The sequence below is a fragment of the Moschus berezovskii genome, chromosome 9 (genome assembly GCF_049115385.1).
Source record: "Moschus berezovskii isolate FMDL1 chromosome 9, NW_MosBer_1.0, whole genome shotgun sequence".
NCBI lineage: Eukaryota > Metazoa > Chordata > Mammalia > Artiodactyla > Moschidae > Moschus > Moschus berezovskii.
In genome coordinates, this window is record NC_142468.1 from 68,520,837 (window position 1) to 68,538,832 (window position 17,996).

Consider the following 17,996-nt stretch of genomic DNA (forward strand, 5'->3'; position numbering starts at 1 on the left):
TTTTCAGGGTAGTAACATAAAAGACGAGTTGACTCACTGGAAGAGTTTGAGGCTGGGAGGGATTGGGGGTAGGAGGAGACGGGGACGACAGAGAATGAGATGGCTGGATGGCATCACCGACTCGATGGACATGAGTTTGAGTGAACTCCGGGAGTTGGTGATGGACAGGGAGGCCTGGCGTGCTGTGATTCATGGGGTCGCTAAGAGTCGGACACGACTGAGCGACTGAACTGAACTGAACATAAAAGAAAAGGTGGCAAGAATTCATGGAAGAACTATACAGAACAGATCTTCATGACCCAGATAACCACGATGGTGCGATCACTCACCTAGAGCCAGACACCCTGAGTCTGAAGTCAAGTGGGCCTAAGGAAGCATCACTACGAACAAAGCCAGTGGAGGTGACGGAATTCCAGGTGAGCTATTTCAAGACCTAGAAGATGATACTGTTAAAGTTCTGCACTCAATATGCCAGCAAATTTGGAAAACTCAGCAGTGGCCACAGGACTGGAAAAGGTCAGTTTTCATTCCAATCACAAAGAAAGGCAATGCCACAGAATGTTCAAACTACTGCACAATTGCACTCATCTCACACGCTAGCAAAGTAATGCTCAAAATTCTCCAAATGAGGCTTCAACAGTATGTGAACGAGAACTTCCACAAGTTCAAGCTGGATTTAGAAAAGGCAGAGGAACCAGAGATCAAACTGCCAACATCTGTTGGATCATAGAAAAAGAGAGTTCCAAGAAAGCATCTACTTCTGCTTTATTGACTACACCAAAGCCTCTGACTGTGTGGATCACAACAAACTGTGGAAAATCCTTAAAGAGATGGAAATATCAGACTACCTGACCTGCCTCCTGAGAAATCTGTATGCAAGTCAAGAAGCAACAGTTAAAACTGGTCATGGAACAACAGACTGGCTCCAAATTGAGAAACGAGTACATCAAGGCTGTATATTGTTACCCTACTTATTTAACTTATATGCAGAGTACATTATGCGAAATGCCAGGCTAGATGAAGCACAAGTTGGAATCAAGATTGCTGGGAAAAATACCAATAACCTCAGATATGCATATAATACCACCCTTATGGCAGAAATTGAAGAGGAACTGAGGAGCCTCTTGATGAAAGTGAAAGAGGAGTGAAAAAGCTGGCTTCGAACTCAATAGTCAGAAAATGAAGATCATGGCATCCGGTCCCATCATGGGTCCTATCCAGTCCTATCACCTCATGGCAAATAGATGGGGAAACAATGGAAACAGTGACAGACTTTGTTTTTGGGGGCTCCAAAATCACTGCAGATGATGACTGCAGGCATGAAATTAAAAGATGCTTGCTCCTTGGAAGAAAAGCTACAATCAACCTAGACAGCATATTTAAAAGCAGAGACATTACTTTGCCGACAAAGATCTGTCTAGTCAAAGCTATGGTTTTTCCAGTAGTCATGTATGGATGTGAGAGTTGGACCATAAAGAAAGCTTGAGTGCCAAAGACTTGATGCTTTTGAACCGTGGTGTTCGAGAAGACTCTTGAGAGTCCCTTGGACTGCAAGGAGATCAAAGCAGTCAATCCTAAAGGAAATCAGTCCTGAATATTCACTGGAAGGACTGATGCTGAAACTCCAATACTTTGGCCACCTGATTAGAAGAACTGACACATTGGAAAAGACCCTGATGCTGGGAAAGACTGAAGGCAGGAGGAAAAGGGGATGACATAGGAGATGTTTAGATGGCATCACCAACTCAATGGACATGAATTTGAGCAGGCTCCAGGAGCTGGGGATAGACAGGGAAACCTGGTGTGCTGTAGTCCCTGGGTCGCAAAGAAGTTGGACACAACAGTGACTGAACTGAACATAATGAATACTATCCTTTATAATTATTAATCCTGCAGCAATTAATCCTGGAAAGACATAGAATGAAATTAAGAATGCAGAAAGATTAGTTAGAAGATCTGAAATAGCACATGTCAGAATTAATGATAGTGTTAATGGGAATGGGGAAGAATACAGAAGATACTGAAGTGGATATAACAGGATTTGATAAGAGAAACTCAAAGACAATAAAAGTTATGAGCCTTTTACAATTTATAAGAATGGTGACACTGTTAATACAAACGAGAAGTATCATAGACAACAAATTTTCAGATATTATTTCGAAAATGGAAGACAATAACTTCCATTTTTTCACATAACATTTAAGGTGCTTAAAGGATACTTTTGTTGAAAGGTTCAGCAAGAAGCTGAAATGTTAAGTCTGGAACTCAAGAGAAAGAGAAAGATGCCCTCATGCAAAATGATTACAAGTCACTTGAAGGCAAAAGTCTGGGACATCCCGGGTGGTCCAGTGGATGACTCCAAGCTTCCAATGTACGGGGTTCGGGTTCCATCCCTGGTTGGGGAACTAAGATGGCACATACCGTAACTAAGCCCACATGCCACAACTAGAGAAGCCTGAACACTGCAGTGAAGACCCACAGCAGCCTAAATAAATAAACATTTAAAAATGGGCAAAAATCTGTGTATATATTTTTTCTGACACTAAGCGCAATATCTGGCAGGTAGTAGGTGCTGAACAAATGCTGGATGAATTTAACTGAATTTGGGAATCGTTCATATAAACATAATTGTTAAGGCAGATGAAAGTATTAGGGGAGAAAATACAGAAATGAATAGATGAATGCTACACAAGGTGTTCATTAGCTAAGGAACAACAGAGGAGCTAAAAGGAACAGTCAGGACAAAAGAACAGTATCAAGATAGAGCAATATCATAGAGTTCAGGGAGAAGAACGCTTCAGGAAGAAAAGTATAATCAGCAATGTCAAATACTGAAAGAGATCTAGATGGCTAAGGACTGAGAGCGACCAAATTTTATGATTACGTGAAATTCTGTGATCTTCGAAAAAGCAGTTTCAAGACAAAACTAACAAGTCGGGATAATGAGAGAACAAACCGAAAGGATAAATAAGTTCATTTATTAAAAAACAACACAAGATTACGGTCTACGTTATGAAGAGTTTTCCAAAGAAACGTATTATTTTGGGTATTTCTTGATTATGTTATGAATGACCACAGTAAAGGAGTTGCTCTAATTTAATGTCTCAAGCTGTTAAATACCAGGCTTCAGCATAGTGCTACTAGCAAAGTAGGGAAGGATTTAGATACAATTAAATTTTCTTTTGGAAAAGTATTCAAGATATTTTACCTATTTCCACCTCGGTGAGACAGCTATCAATCTTCTTAAGTATGTTGTCCATCTCATTTATCCTTTTATGAAGTTTCTCTCTCTCACTCTAAACACACAATATCATAGACTGTCAAGTTAAACCTCAAAACAAAACATTATAACATTATAAATGGTTCAAACTGCTAACATAACTGCTATGTCTAATTTATGATCAAGCAAATCTTTTTTGTTGTTGTTATTTTTGTTTTGGCTGTGCAGTGCAGCATGCAGGATCTTGGTTTCTGACCATGGATTGAACCATGCCCCATGCAGTGGAAGTGCAGAGTCAACCACTGGACCACCAGGGAAGTCCCATGAACAGGCAAATCAAGAAGATCAAAGCTTCAAGTCTTGTCTTAAAAAAAGTTTTTTTAAGCATACATAACAGATTAATATTAATTCATATTTTATACTTTATTTTAGATTTCTATGTAATATAAGATGTTAATATATATAACAGTTTATAAAAATGATCTATGGTCAAATAAATTTGGGAAACACTGATCAAACAGAATTACAGCATTTTTTCTTTTTAGACAAAAAAAAAAAAAGATTTCTGACCTTAGACTTTAATATGTTAGCTATTATATTTCTCCAAAAGGGGGACACTGTATGTAACACTTCCCAGACTTATTTGCCAATGAAAAGTTTTTTTATGTAGGACCTTTCTTCACAGATGAAAACGCTATTTTTTAAAAATATATGCGTACACATACATAGCTGAGTATGGACTATGAGGAAGATAATACCAGAGCATAGTCCTTAGCAAAGGAGGATCATAATTCTATATTGTTTTATTTCAGTATGTATAATTTGAGATGAGACATACACCCATATTAGTAAATATATTCTAGAATTACTCAAGATGCCAGGATTTACTACTTTTGTTAAACTGAACCTCACTTCTTATGAACAATTTTAAGTTTTTGCCCAACTCTCATTCACATGTCTCCTAAAGAACATTCTTCATATTCCACAGTCACTGTAATTTTAATAGATCTTTCTAAGCTCTTAACGGTCTCGAATTACCTGAGCTGACTGCACCAGCTTGCTGTATAGAGCCACTTTTCCTTGGTGAGTGAAGACTTTAGTCATCTTGGTAAAACGTGATTTTATTTTATTCAAGTAAATTCCAAAGGCCTTCAGCTGTAAAGTCAAAGATTACACTGCATTAAAACAAAAAAGTTAGAAAAGGCAAATGGTCTGTGAAGGCTGGTTTAGCTGCTATGTGCTAAGATTTGCCCATCCTAGACTATGATTCCTAAAGTTTCTTATTTGCAAATCTAATTTCACTTAATAGCTTAAGTCCAGAACCAAAGATTTCAACTTTGATTCCAGTTTTATAATTCCAGTACAAAATTCATTTATATTACAAATTAGAAAATGACAGGTTTTTAGTTAATAAAACTTCAATCAGGGCAAATATAAAATGAGTTGCTTATTTAATCAATTAAAGTCTATCTCTTCCCTATCTAAATCTAAGTGAAAAGCAAACAAGAAGGGAACTCTAAATTTCAAATGTATTTCATATATTAAATTGATCATGTAAGAAATGTAAGATTCTATACTAACAATCATTCATATATAATAAAATCTTACTGACATATTATACCTGAGAAGTAAACTAAAGAACTCACCACTAATTATCAAGTGTGAGTGTGTGTATGTATGTGTGGGAGTGCTTAGTCGCTCAGTTGTGTCCTACTCTTTGTGACCCCATGGACTGTAGCCCTCCAGGCTCCTCTGCACATGGAGATTCTCCAGGCAAGAATACTAGAATGGGTTGCCATGCCCTCCTCCAGGGGATCTTCCCAACACAGGAACTGAAGCAAGGTCTCCTGCATTGCAGATGGATTCTTTACCAGCTGAGCTACCAGTACCAGTGAAGTCCAATTATCAAGTAACAGGTACTAATTTCACAATAAATACTGTAATGTCTATACTGATTCCTATTCAGAAAATGAGACAAAAGTACCTCCTCATCAGAGCAGTGTTTCATTTTTTCCCACAGGTTCCTATTTATATCAGTCAACAGTTTATCTTGGTTCAGTACAGAAAGCTTTAATCTGAATAGAGAAAAGTTAATTAGCACAGAGTTCAGAAGTCAACCCGAATGATTCAATTTAGATCTACAGGCATACTTAATTTTTCTTAGTTCTTTTCTACATAAAGAGGGGAATTCACTCAGGAATAGTGGCCAGTAGACCACTTCAACACTTGTAGAACAGTTCAAGAAAGCTATGATTCAAAAAAATTTCCCTCCCAAATAGAATTCTCAACTTAATGCATTAACTTGTTCCAAAATGAAAATACTGTTTTGGTCAAGAAGCTTATTTGGTTAATAAATACACTGTTCAATCAAGTTCTTGGTGAAATGAAAAATATGTCTTTTATTTTTACTTAAAACCAAACAAACTTTTTGGTCAACTCAATATGTTGCTTATAAAGAATCCTTTAAGGGCTTGTGAATGCATAATTGTTGGAAAGTTGTAGCTATTAAGTTAAAGCTTCCAATTCAGTTCAGTTTTACCTCACCTTTATAGAATAGCATTAATAAAAATAGCAAAGTTACCTTGTTAGTAAGTATAGGGAATAAATTTTTGTCAGAGTTAGAAGATATTATAAACAGGCACATAGGTACAAAATCAAACAGTAGAGCACATCTAAACAAACTTTTCATTCTATGCAATGAATCTACTTTATTCAAAATAAAACATTCTTAGACAAATCCTGAGACACCCAACTCTTTTAAATAACATGAAGGTAAGAAACTTTTCTTGTTCTGGGACGAAGCCCAGGATTTAGTACTGCGCCTGGCACTCAGTAGGTGTTCAATACATGTTTGTTCAATGAACAAGCCAGAAACAGGCAAATCTGCAGTACTAGAATTTAACAGCATCTTAACTTTCTAGTTTTAAAAATATGAAAAGTGAAAGTGAAAGTCACTCAGTCGTGTCCAACTCTTAGCAACCCCATGGAGTATACAGTCCATGGAATTCTCCAGGCCAGAATACTGGAGTGGGTAGCCTTTCCCTTCCTTCTCCAGGGGATCTTCCCAACCCAGGGATCGAACCCAGGTCTCCTGCATTGCAGGTGGATTCTTTACCAGCTGAGCCACAAGGGAAGCCCTTTAAAACTATAATTCCCTTTATTTTTATTTATTGAGGTAACATTGGTTTAAGACACTGGTTTAAAACACTGGTTATATGTTTCATGTGTACATTATATTTTGACATCTATGTACACTACAGTGTGCTTACCACCAAAAGTTTTAAAACTACATGATTCTTAAAAGTTTATTTCATTTCCTTTCTGTTTGTTAGATTGGTGCAAATTCAGTTTGACAGTTCTAGATAAGCATGATATAAACACTGCCTTGAGTTGCAAATTTTGGTTTACCTGTGAAAATCTAGATATACCTAATTTGTAAATTAGTCTGCTGTATCTACTTATACCAAACCACTGAGCTACAGTCTTGATTAAAACCATGTTCTTTTATAAATGCAAATTAAGAGCAAATGTGATAAAACTATAAACCCAAAGGCAATCTTACTTTTAGGCACTATATAAATCTCTAAAGGGTACTTTTAAACATGTTCTTTTGGAATTTATGATATCATAATCTAATAATTATTGCTTATAAGGACCTTTGTTGTTGTTTAGTCACCAAGTCATGTTCAACTCTTTTGTGACCCCATGGACTATAGCCTGCCAGGCTCCTTTGTTCATGGAATTCTCCAGGAAAGAATACTGGAGCGGGTTGCTATTTCCTTCTCCAGGGGATCTTCCCCACCCAGGGATTAAACCTGCATCTCCTGCTTGGTAGGTGGATTCTTTACCACTGAGCCACTGGGAATAAGGACATACTCTTTGCTAAGAATGGCATGCAAACTTCCTATATATACTATTTTTACTGCTCATTATATACACTACTTCTACACTACTAAGTAGGTATTATTATCCTCAATTGATGAATGTGAAAATGAATGTTAAATAACTTACATAAGTAGCCAAGAGTTGAACCTCCATCTGACTACAAACCCGAAATTCTTTCCCATATACTATATTACACTGCCAATTAATGCGCTCAGCTTTTCCTATGCCAGTGTTATTCTAATCAAAATCTTGTCACACAGATTATTCACCCATCCAACAAAACACACAAAAAATGGAAACTTTCATACTCTTCAATCTTCCGGCGAAGAGCTTCACAATCTTCTTTATAAATCTGTATCTTGGGTCGGTAAACATATTGACTTAACATCAGATCTTCCAGAACAGGTGATGTATTTACAGTAAACTGAAAAGAAAAAAAAAAAATCCCTTAAAACTGGTATTTTGAGGACCAAACCATGTGCAAGGACTGTTAACAGTCTCAAACAGTGCTTGAGACGTGAGTGCTTACTTTTACAAGTTCTACAAAGGAAAAATGGAAAACTTTAAATTCATATACCTAGTAAGCTACAGTTGGAATTTGAAATAAAGTCTCTGACATCAAAGTCCATTTCCCACAGATGTTTAGAGGAACTGTGGAAGTTCCACACATAGGCTTAAAAATGATTTGAAAATGTTTATGCATTATTTGCATAAACACCTCAGTAAACCTGGGTGGGAGAGAGAAATGGTTATACATTGCTTTTTTTAATTCACTTTTTTATTGAAGGATAATTGCTTTGTAGAATTTTGTTGTTTTTTGTCAAACCTCAACATGAATCGGCCATAGGTATACATATATCCCCTCGCTTTTGAACCTCTCTTCCATCTCCCACCCTATCCCACCCCTTTAGATTGATACAGAGCCCCTGTTTGAGTTTTACACATTGTTTTAAAACTATAAATATCTGAAAATTCAAACTTATAAGAAACCTCTTTATTGAAAGAAAAAAAAAAGATGCCAATTTCCAAGATTATTCTTTTCTATTATCATTCACCAGCCCTGATCCTTACTTCTATCCCAGGTTTAGACTTTTCTGGCATACATAAATGAAGCAGTAAAAATCTGGTTATTTTTTAAAATGTCTTATAATGTCTTCTGGACATTTTAAAAATGTCTTATAGCTCTAACCCAATGACTTTCTGATGTCCCTAATGCAGTGTTGGAAAAACCAAGTTAGCCTATTACACATAAAATCCAAAGAAAACCCTACAAACGTCCATTATTCATAGGCATTGTGGCACAGAATAAGTCATTTTAGCTTTCTAAGTTTTGACCTCATCTATAAAATGGGCACAATATTGACCAACCTCTTAAGATCAAAGTAAAATTTTTTAAAAAGGTATGAAAGCTCAGGGCCTGCTAAATAATCTAACAAACTTTAGTTTCCTCTCATTCTCTCCTTTCAGTTGATAAAAGGAAATACAAATGAGGTTTTAATTTCATTTCTCTATCTGTAACTAATTTTCTAACATGTTGTCAAAGTGTAAAAAGGTGCTAAAGGCAATGATTACTGATGATGACTCTCTTTCTTAAAAAGTAGTTTTAAGGCTAAATTTAAAAAGAAAAATCAAAGCTCTATACTTCTCAAAGAAATCAGGCCTCCTTGGGAAAATGGCTGACTGTCTTTCATATAAGAGCCAAATACTTGATAAAGGAATTTTTTTTAACATAAGTATTTGGACGTAATATGAAAAAATGAAGAAAATTACGATATCACTACAACTCCTAATAAATTGCTAGATCTAGATAACGATAACTTAATGGTGATGATCACCAGACGTTAACTCCTGATGGAAGGACAAGTATAAAGTAAACTTGGAAAACAAAAACATGTCATCTGATAAAGCCTCTGCCGATTTACAGAAAATACAAAGGACAGATGGACATGTTAAAATGAAAGTTAGGGTATTCATAATGGGCAAAACACATACTTAGCAGAGTATGGAAAAACCTGGTTTCCTCAAAAAAAAAAAAAGAGGGAGAGAGAAGGGAGATGGGGGGAGAGAGGGTTATGGAAGGGGACCTTATACTTTAAAAGATAATTAAGAAAGAGCTATCAATTTCATTTGGGTTGCAGTTTAACAAACTGGAAAATAATGCAGACAATCAGGGAAATAAAATACTGACTGAATAATTAATCACTTAAAGATAAGATTATCATATTTGGATATAGTTTAAAGAGTCCTCATCTTTTTAGGGATACATACTGAAATACAGATAAATTAATGACACCTGGGATTTCCTTCAAAATAACAGGATGGGGAGGTAGGGAAACACAGAGACAAGGGTTGATAAATTTTTTCAAGTGTTTATTGAATTTGTTACAACATTGCTTTTGTTTTATGTTTTGTTTTTCTGGCCCTGAGGCATGTGGGATCTTAGCTACCCAACCAGGGAACAAACTTGTACTCCCTGCATTGGAAGGCTAAGTCTTAACCATTGGACTGCCAGGGAAGTCCCAGAAGTTGATAATTTTTGAAGTTTGGTGATAGATACATGAGAAGTTCATTAAACTATTATCTACTTTTGTATATGTTTGAAAATTCCTATAACAGCTAAGTTTTTTTTCTTTAAAGAGTAAGGTTTCTCTTGAACCTTAATAACCACAAAGTGAAACACAGGACTATGTTCCCAGAGATTCACAGGAATGCCAAATGAAAAGGATATCAGGCTTATGCACTGTGGATACAACTGAATGCCACTGCCTATGCTATAATGCAATACATGGGTTAAACTGCTGCTCCTTGTGTCCAGGACTACATGCACAAGTCACCCCCTTCCCTTGCCTTATCCATTTTGATTAAGTGCCCAATTTATGTACTATCAGCTCTTAGATATTTCAGGCCTGGTAAGGGTACCTGCAATAGTTCCACAACTGCACTGAAAGGGAGTATTTTGGTATGAAACGCTCCTTGCCCATGCAGGAGGTCATGGGGCACTAACATAGAACCTTTTCTCTCAGTTTTATTGAAATATAACTGACATATAGCACTGTGTAAGTTTAAGATTTACAGTATAATGATTTGACTTACATACAACATGAAATGATTATCACAAGTTTAATGAATATCTATCACATGGAACAATAGACATGGGACCATCCAAATCGGGAACTAGTACATCAAGGCTGTATACTGTCACCCAGCTTATTTAACTTATAGGTAGAGTACATCATGCGAAATGCCAGGCTGGATGAAGCACAAGCTGAAATTAAGATTGCAGGGAGAAATATCAATAACCTCAGATATGCAGATGACCACCCTTATGGCAGAAAGTGAAGAACTAAAGAGCCTCTTGATGAAGGTGAAAGACGAGACTGAAAAAGCTGGCTTAGAACTCAACATTCAGAAAACTAAGATCATGGCATCTGGGCCCATCACTTCATGGCAAATAGATGGGGAAATAATGGAAACAGTGAGAGATTTTTTTTGGGAGCTACAGCCACGAAATTAAAAGACGCTTGCTTCTTGGAAGAAAAGCTATGGTCAACCTGCTGCTGCTGCTGCTGCTAAGTCGCTTCAGTCATGTCCGGCTCTGTGCTACCCCATAGATGGCAGCCCACTAGGCTCCTCTGTCCCTGGGATTCTCCAAGCAAGAATATTGGAGTAAGTTGTCATTTCCTTCTCCAATGCATGAAAGTGAAAAGTGAAAGTGAAGTTGCTCAGTCGTGCCCGACTCTTAGCGACCCCATGGACTGCAGCCCAACAGGCTCCTCTGTCCATGGGATTTTCCAGGCAAGAGTACTGGACTGGGGTGCCATTGCCTTCTCCAACCTAGACAGCATATTAAAAAGCAAAGACATTACTTTGCCAACAAAAGTCTGTCTAGTCAAAAATATGGTTTTTCCAGTAGTCATGTATGGATGTGAGAGTTGGACTTTAAAGAAAGCTGAACGCAGAAGAATTGATGCTTTTGAACTATGGTGTTGGAGAAGACTCCTGAGAGTCCCTTGGACTGTAAGCAGATCCAACCAGTCCATCCTAAAGGAAATCAGTCCTGAATATTCATTGAAAGGACTGATGCTGAAGCTGAAACTCCAATACTTTGGCCACCTGAGGCAAAGAACTGACTCATTGGAAAAGACCCTGATGCTGTGAAAGACTGAAGATGGGAGGAGAAGGGGACGACAGAGGATAAGATAGTTGAATGGCATCACCAACTGAATGGACATGAGTTTGAGTAAGCTCCGGGAGTTGGTGATGGACAGGGAAGTCTGGTGTGCTGCAGTCCCTGGGTTGCAAAGAGTCGGACATGATTGAGTGAGTGAACTGACTGAATGATCACTTCATACAGATACAAAATTAAAGAAATAGAAAAACAATTTTCCTTGTGATGAGAACTCTTAGGATTTGCTCTCTTAACAACTTTCATATACAACATACAACTGTGTTAATTATATTTATCATGCTGTACTTTACATCCCTAGTGCTTATTTACCTTATAATTTGAAGTTTGTACCTTTTGACTGCCTTGATCCAATTCCCCCTCTCCTCATCCCCACCTCTGGTAAACCACAAATCTGATCTCATTTTTTATGAGTTTGTTTGTTTTTGAAATATAACTGATCTACAATACTGTTATTAGTTCTTCTTACACAATATAGCAATATGGTATCTCTACACAGTATCTTTAGCTGGTGCTACCAGCTGAACTCCTGCAACTGCACACACACATGGGTGCCAAACATACACCTCCCTGTCTGCCTCAAGAATGCCTCCCCAATTCTACCCTAAGGGATACTCATGGTCATCTAAATCCTGTAACAGATGCCCATAGTTGTGAACCTCCTTTTCCACAGCCCATACATTACCCATTTCTTTGGCCCTTCTCTACTTTGGGATTTTTTTTTTTTTAATACTTTTTTTGGCTGCACCACATAGCATGTGTGATCTTAGTTCCCCAACCAGAGATGGAACCTGTGCCTCCTGCACTGGAAGCATGGAGTCTTAAATACTGGACTGCCAGGGAAGTCCCTACTTTGGGATTTTTTTCCTACGATAGCATGAACTATCCCTACCATCTTTTTTTTTTTTTAATTTTACTGAAGTATCGTTGATTTGTCTTACCCTCTTGATGGTTTTTTCCCAGATATACTTCCCTAACACTGCCTTTCCTGACCTCTACAAAGCCTGAGACCAAAGGGGAAGAATCATACTAATTCATACTAATATTCCCTTGATTCATCCCTCAAAGATTAGCTTCCCAGATATCCTCCACTCTTCTACACTGCCAGCAACCTTTCTGTTCCTACGCTTCCCCTTTGCTTTCTCTGGCCCCTGGCACTGTTTCTGCATTTCCCAAGACTCTAGATACATACCTAGACACGTTTCTATTTCCCATCTGCAGCTGAGGTGACGGGATTCTACAGGGAAGGGACACTATTATGGTGATGAGAATAATGAGGTTGGGGACCCAAAAGATGCATGAGTATCTTTCTCCTTTCTATCTTTGATTTACTTTTCACCTTTAGATATCAATCCTCCTGTAATTGATTTCTTTCTAAACAGCTTTATTGAGATTTAATTTACACACCATATAATTCACTAAGTATGCGATTAAATGATTTTTAAAATATATTCACAAGGTTGTGCAACATCATCACCAGCTAATTTTAGAGCACTTTCATTCCTCTAAAAGAAACCCTGTACCCATTGACTGTCATTCCTTTCTCCTCCACCCCTATCTTAGCCTCAAGTAACCACTAATCAGTTCACTTTTTGGCTATTATGAATAATGTTCATGTACCAGTTTTTGTGTAGAGGTATATATTAGATTCTCTTAAGTAAATACCTAGAATTGGAATTGGTGGATCATATAATAGTTCTGTTTAACTTTTTGAGGAAATATCCAGCTCTTTCAAAGTGGCTACACCATTTTACAAGTCTACCAACAATGTATGAAAATTCCAGCCTCTTCATATCCTTGCCAGCACTTGTTATTTTGTCTTTTTGGCTACAGGCATCCTAGTGGGTGTGAAGTGGTAACTTATTTTAATTTATACTTCCTTTATCGCTATTTTGCTAATTGGCCATTCACATATCTTCTCTGGAGAAATGTCTATTCTGATCCTTTGATATTTTTTACTTGGGTTATCTTTCTTTTAAAAAAAATATTTTTATTTATTTGGCTGCACTGGGTCTTAATTGCAGCACATGGGTTTTAGTTCCCTGACATGGGATTTAACCCAGGCCCCCTGAGTTTGGAGTGCTGAGCCTTAGCCACTGGACCACCAGGCAAGTCCCTAATTGGGTTATTTTTTTGAGTTGTAAGAGTTCTTTAAATATTCGGGATATAAGGCTAAGATGTATGATTTGCAAATGCTTTCTCCTGTTCTGTGGGTTGTGTTTGCCCTTTCTTGATGGTATCGTTTGCAGCACACAAGTTTCAAATTTTGATGAAGTTCAATTTTTAAGTTTGGCACTTGTGCTTTGGTGTTGTATAGGATTGATTTTTTTATGTATAATGTGAAGTATGGATCAAGGTTCCCTTTTTTTCCTATAGATAGCCAACTGATTCAACACCATTTATAGAAAAGGCCACTATTCTACAGGGGCATCTTTGTCATAAACCAAATAGTCATAAATGTGTGGGTCTATTCTTTAAAAGTTAGAAGTCATCTGGGCCTAGTGACAATTTTAATAGTAAAGTGCAAACTAAAAATTTCAATGTTGGGAATTTCCTGGTGGTCCAGTGGTTAGGACTCCTCACTTTCATGGCAAAGGGTATGAATTCAATCCCTGGTCAGGGAACTAAGATCCTGCAAACCAAAACAAATATTCAACTCTCATTAACTAATGAGAGTTATCCAGTTCTTGGGTTAATTTCGGTAATTTGTATTTTTCTAAAAAATCACCTAGGTCTTAAAAGTTGTCATCACAGTTGAAGGATTAAAAAAAATTATTTTAATCTTTCCTTTAATCTGTGGACGCGTCTTTCTCAATCATATGTATTTTAGCTTTCTATCTCACCCGTTTTCTTAGATTTATTTTTGGCTGTGTTGTGTTTTTGCTGCTGCACACAGGCTTTCTCCAGTTGTCGAGTATGGACTTCTCATTGCAGTGGCTTCCTTCTCTTGTTGGGGAGCAAGGGCTCAAGGTTAATGGGCTTCAGTAGTTTTAGCACATGGGCTCAGCAGTTATGGTTCATGGGCTCTAGAAAGTGAAAGGAAAGTGAAGTCGCTCAGTCGTGTCCGACTCTTTGCGACCCCATGGACTGTAGCCCACCAGGCTCCTCCATCCATGGGATTCTCCAGGCAAGAATACTGGAGTGGGTTGCCATTTCCTTCTCCAGGGGATCTTCCTGACCCAGGGATCGAACCCAGGTCTCCCACATTGCGGGCAAACGCTTTAACCTCTGAGCCACCAGGGAAGACCTAAAGTAGTGCTTCTCAAGAGTAGTTCCATCGCAGGGGCTCCGATGCCCTGAGGCACATGGGATCTTTCCAGACCAGGGATTGAACGGGTGTCCATTACATTGCAAGGGGGATTCTTATACACTGGACCACAGGGAGAAGTCTTCCTTTGACTTAATTAAGCTCTTTAAGAGTTTTTTAAATTGTCTTTTCAAAGTACCAGTTTTTATTTTATTAGCTGCATTACACTAATAAATGAAGCACTAAATGCTTCATTTTAGCTCTCTGACAAGAGATGGAACCCAAACCCTTGGCAGAGAGCACACAAGAGTCCTAACCACTGGACTACCAGGGAATTCCCCCAAAGTACCAATTTTCAGATCTGTTATCTTTTCTACTAGTATTTGTTTTCTATTTTATTAATTTACTATTTACCTGAATTCTGTCTTCCTACCTTTTTTATGGACATCATTTTATTGTTAATTTTCCAATTTCTTAAAGTATTAAAAAGTCCTTTATTTTTAGATTCTCTTCTATAACAATGATATCTGAGTCTTTTAATTTCCTGCTAAGTGTGTGTTCTGTTGTATATCCCATAGACTGTTCTCCTTTGCTTTCTAAATAGTTTTGTTTTCCTCTTTGATATGAATAATCTAGAAATGTGTTTCTTAATTTCCAAGATGTTTGTGTTTTTAATAGTTCTAATTTTATTGGATTAAGATCAGATGATGTCTATGAAATCTCCATTTTTCAATTTCTCATGTTTTTCTTTGTGATCAAGAACATACCTAATTTTTGTAAATGTTCAACAGACTTAAGTTAAAAAAAATACTATGTAATTTTTTATGGAAATGAGTTTTCTATTAATCTTTTAAACTAAGTTTCTTGGTTGCATTATTTAAGTATTCTATGATTTTAAATATTTTTGATATTGAGAAATGTTTATTAAAACATCAGCTATACTTGGGTTTTTATAATAATAGGGGAAAACATATGTTCAGGGAAAAGTATAAAAAACAAAACAGATGGCAAGAAATGAAAAAAAAAAACTCCACCTTTTCAAAATTTGTATTTTTTAAAAACTCAATTTTTATGCTAACCCCAAATGTACCTTCTATAGCAAAATTTTCTGTAGGAAAATTTGCTTCCTTAGATTCTTTTTTTGTTTTTTAATAAACACTTGCTTTGATACAGTTTAGTAAACAATCATAATATATTTTAACTGAGATGACTATTTTGCCAGGAAATTGTACTTACTTTGGCTGGAAGATTGCTCTGTCGGGGTTTCTGTATCAGAATATGGACCTGAAGAAGTATGAAGAACTCCTTTATTGTTATTCTTCCATCTTTGAGTTTCTGAGGAAAGAAAAAAGTCTGCATGACCATTCAAGGTAAAACTTGACCACTGCTCAAACTTTGACCACTACTCAAAGTTTGTACGAGCAATTTTGACTAGAACCACCTCCTTTGTTTCTACATAGCTTAAAGTACTTTGCATATTTGTGTAAATATTATTCTGATTTAGGCTATACACAAGCAGATTTCATCTAATATTATTTCTTAAGTTTATTCAGTAATAGTAAAATTGGGGGGGGAAGCAACAAAACGTAGGTCTTCCAATTGTGATTCTACTCCACATAATTGCCATGTCCTGTCCTTAACAAAAAAAAAAAGAAAACTATTCTTCTGTATATTTGAAATATTTCATAATTCAAAAAATTAAACAAGAGAAAACAAAATAAGGAAATCAGTTGCATTTGAGAAATAGGGGCTTCCCTGGTGGCTCAGTGGTAAAGAATCCTCCTACTAACGCAGGAGACACAGGTTAGATCCCCGATCCGAGACGATCCCACATGCTGCAAAGCAACTATGCCCACGTGCCACAACTAATTAGCCTGTGCTCTACAGCCCACAAACTGCAACTACTGAGTCCACGTGCCACAACTACTGAAGCCTGCACGTCCTAGAGCCTGTGCTCCTCAACAAGAGAGACCACCACAGTGAGAAGCCCATGCACCACAACCAGAGTAGCCCCTGCTTGCCACAACTAGAAAAAAGCCCACACAAAGATGACCCAGCACAGTCAAAAAAATAAATAAATAAAATTATTAAAAAGAAATGAGAAATACTTTCATACCTCCTTCAAGTTCTCTTCACAAACGGTATCTCTGAGAAACTGTGATTCTATTTGACTACCAAGCTGTGCTAAAAGTAAAGCAAATTCAAGTGATGAACAAGTTAAATTAAATTGTAAACTTAATTTTAAATTATTGTTCAGGTTTATGTGTGGTTCATGCTCTGGAAGATATCTGCTAGGATCCCTCTGGGAAAACAGTCATTTGTAGGGTAAAGTATATTAGTTTTAAGGCTCCATATATGTTTTTCTACTAATTTTAAGCTTCTGAAGAAAATCACTCTTGTAATATAACACTTCTCAATTTATTAAAACAACTAAGAATTAAAAATAAACTAAATATTATTTTACTTATCAACTATTTATAACTCCCAAAAAGCTTATACAAATTTCAAATGCCTCCTGAACTGAAATACATGTATTATTAGTCAAGTAACAGATGATTTCTCTTATTTAGCCATCATTAAAATCTTACTGCTTAAGTCCAGAGAGGTCCCATCAGCCTTGATTGAATCCAGAGAACTGCTACAACTAGATGGGGTTCTGCTCAGGCTTTTTATCAATACACTGTTAGCATTTTTATCCATATCTCCTTCAGCGTGGAGATCAGAAATCTGAAATCATCAATACAGGAACATCATAAGAGTAAAGTTATGACACTATTAATTATAATGACTAAATGCTGAATGCTAAGAGAAATACTTCTAACATAAAATTTATCTGTAATCATATAAAATACTTTATTAAAGAATTAGAATAAGTAACAAGCAGCTTAGTAGGATTTTAAAGTTCAAAGTAATTTTATTTAAAAATATAATGCAATAACATTATGCATTATACTATACAAGAAAATTGTTTCTCAGCGGTATCCAGGTTATAACCAGATCCTGCTGCTGCTGCTGCTAAGTCGCTTCAGTCATGTCCGACTCTGTGCGACCCCATAGACAGCAGCCCAGATCCTATGAGCTACCAAATGTTGACCTATCCAGTTATTCATCTACTAGACACCAGGGTCAGGGCTACCACACTATAGAAAACAGAAGAGAATACTGACTATACAAGATAGTCCTGTTTAGAGTACAGAGAAAAAATTTATTTCTACGCTTTAGTATTTCCTTCCCCAGATGACCAAGACTCCTTTGGTTGAAGTCAAATAAGTCACATGGTCCTGGTTTTACCATTTTAACTATTTTACTTTACAGGCTTAACTGTCATTTTCATCTATCTGAAACCATCTTCTATCTGCCATTTTCATCTAACTGAAATAATCTTCTATGCTTACTTACAAACTTTTTAACAGAATTTAAACTTTGTTTCTATGAACCTATGATACTTTCTAATCTTT

The 17,996-nt window shown here is 36.7% G+C and overlaps 1 protein-coding gene across 1 annotated transcript in view; it reads right to left on the minus strand.

Moving 5' to 3' along the window:
* KNL1 (kinetochore scaffold 1) overlaps positions 1 to 17,996 on the minus strand; it is a 70,114-nt gene that overhangs the window by 11,299 nt on the left and 40,819 nt on the right. Inside the window, 7 exon segments of the mRNA XM_055436912.2 lie at positions 3,209 to 3,296; positions 4,259 to 4,375; positions 5,205 to 5,295; positions 7,414 to 7,529; positions 15,775 to 15,873; positions 16,655 to 16,722; positions 17,127 to 17,265. Of these exon segments, the coding sequence (XP_055292887.2) occupies positions 3,209 to 3,296; positions 4,259 to 4,375; positions 5,205 to 5,295; positions 7,414 to 7,529; positions 15,775 to 15,873; positions 16,655 to 16,722; positions 17,127 to 17,265 (718 nt within the window).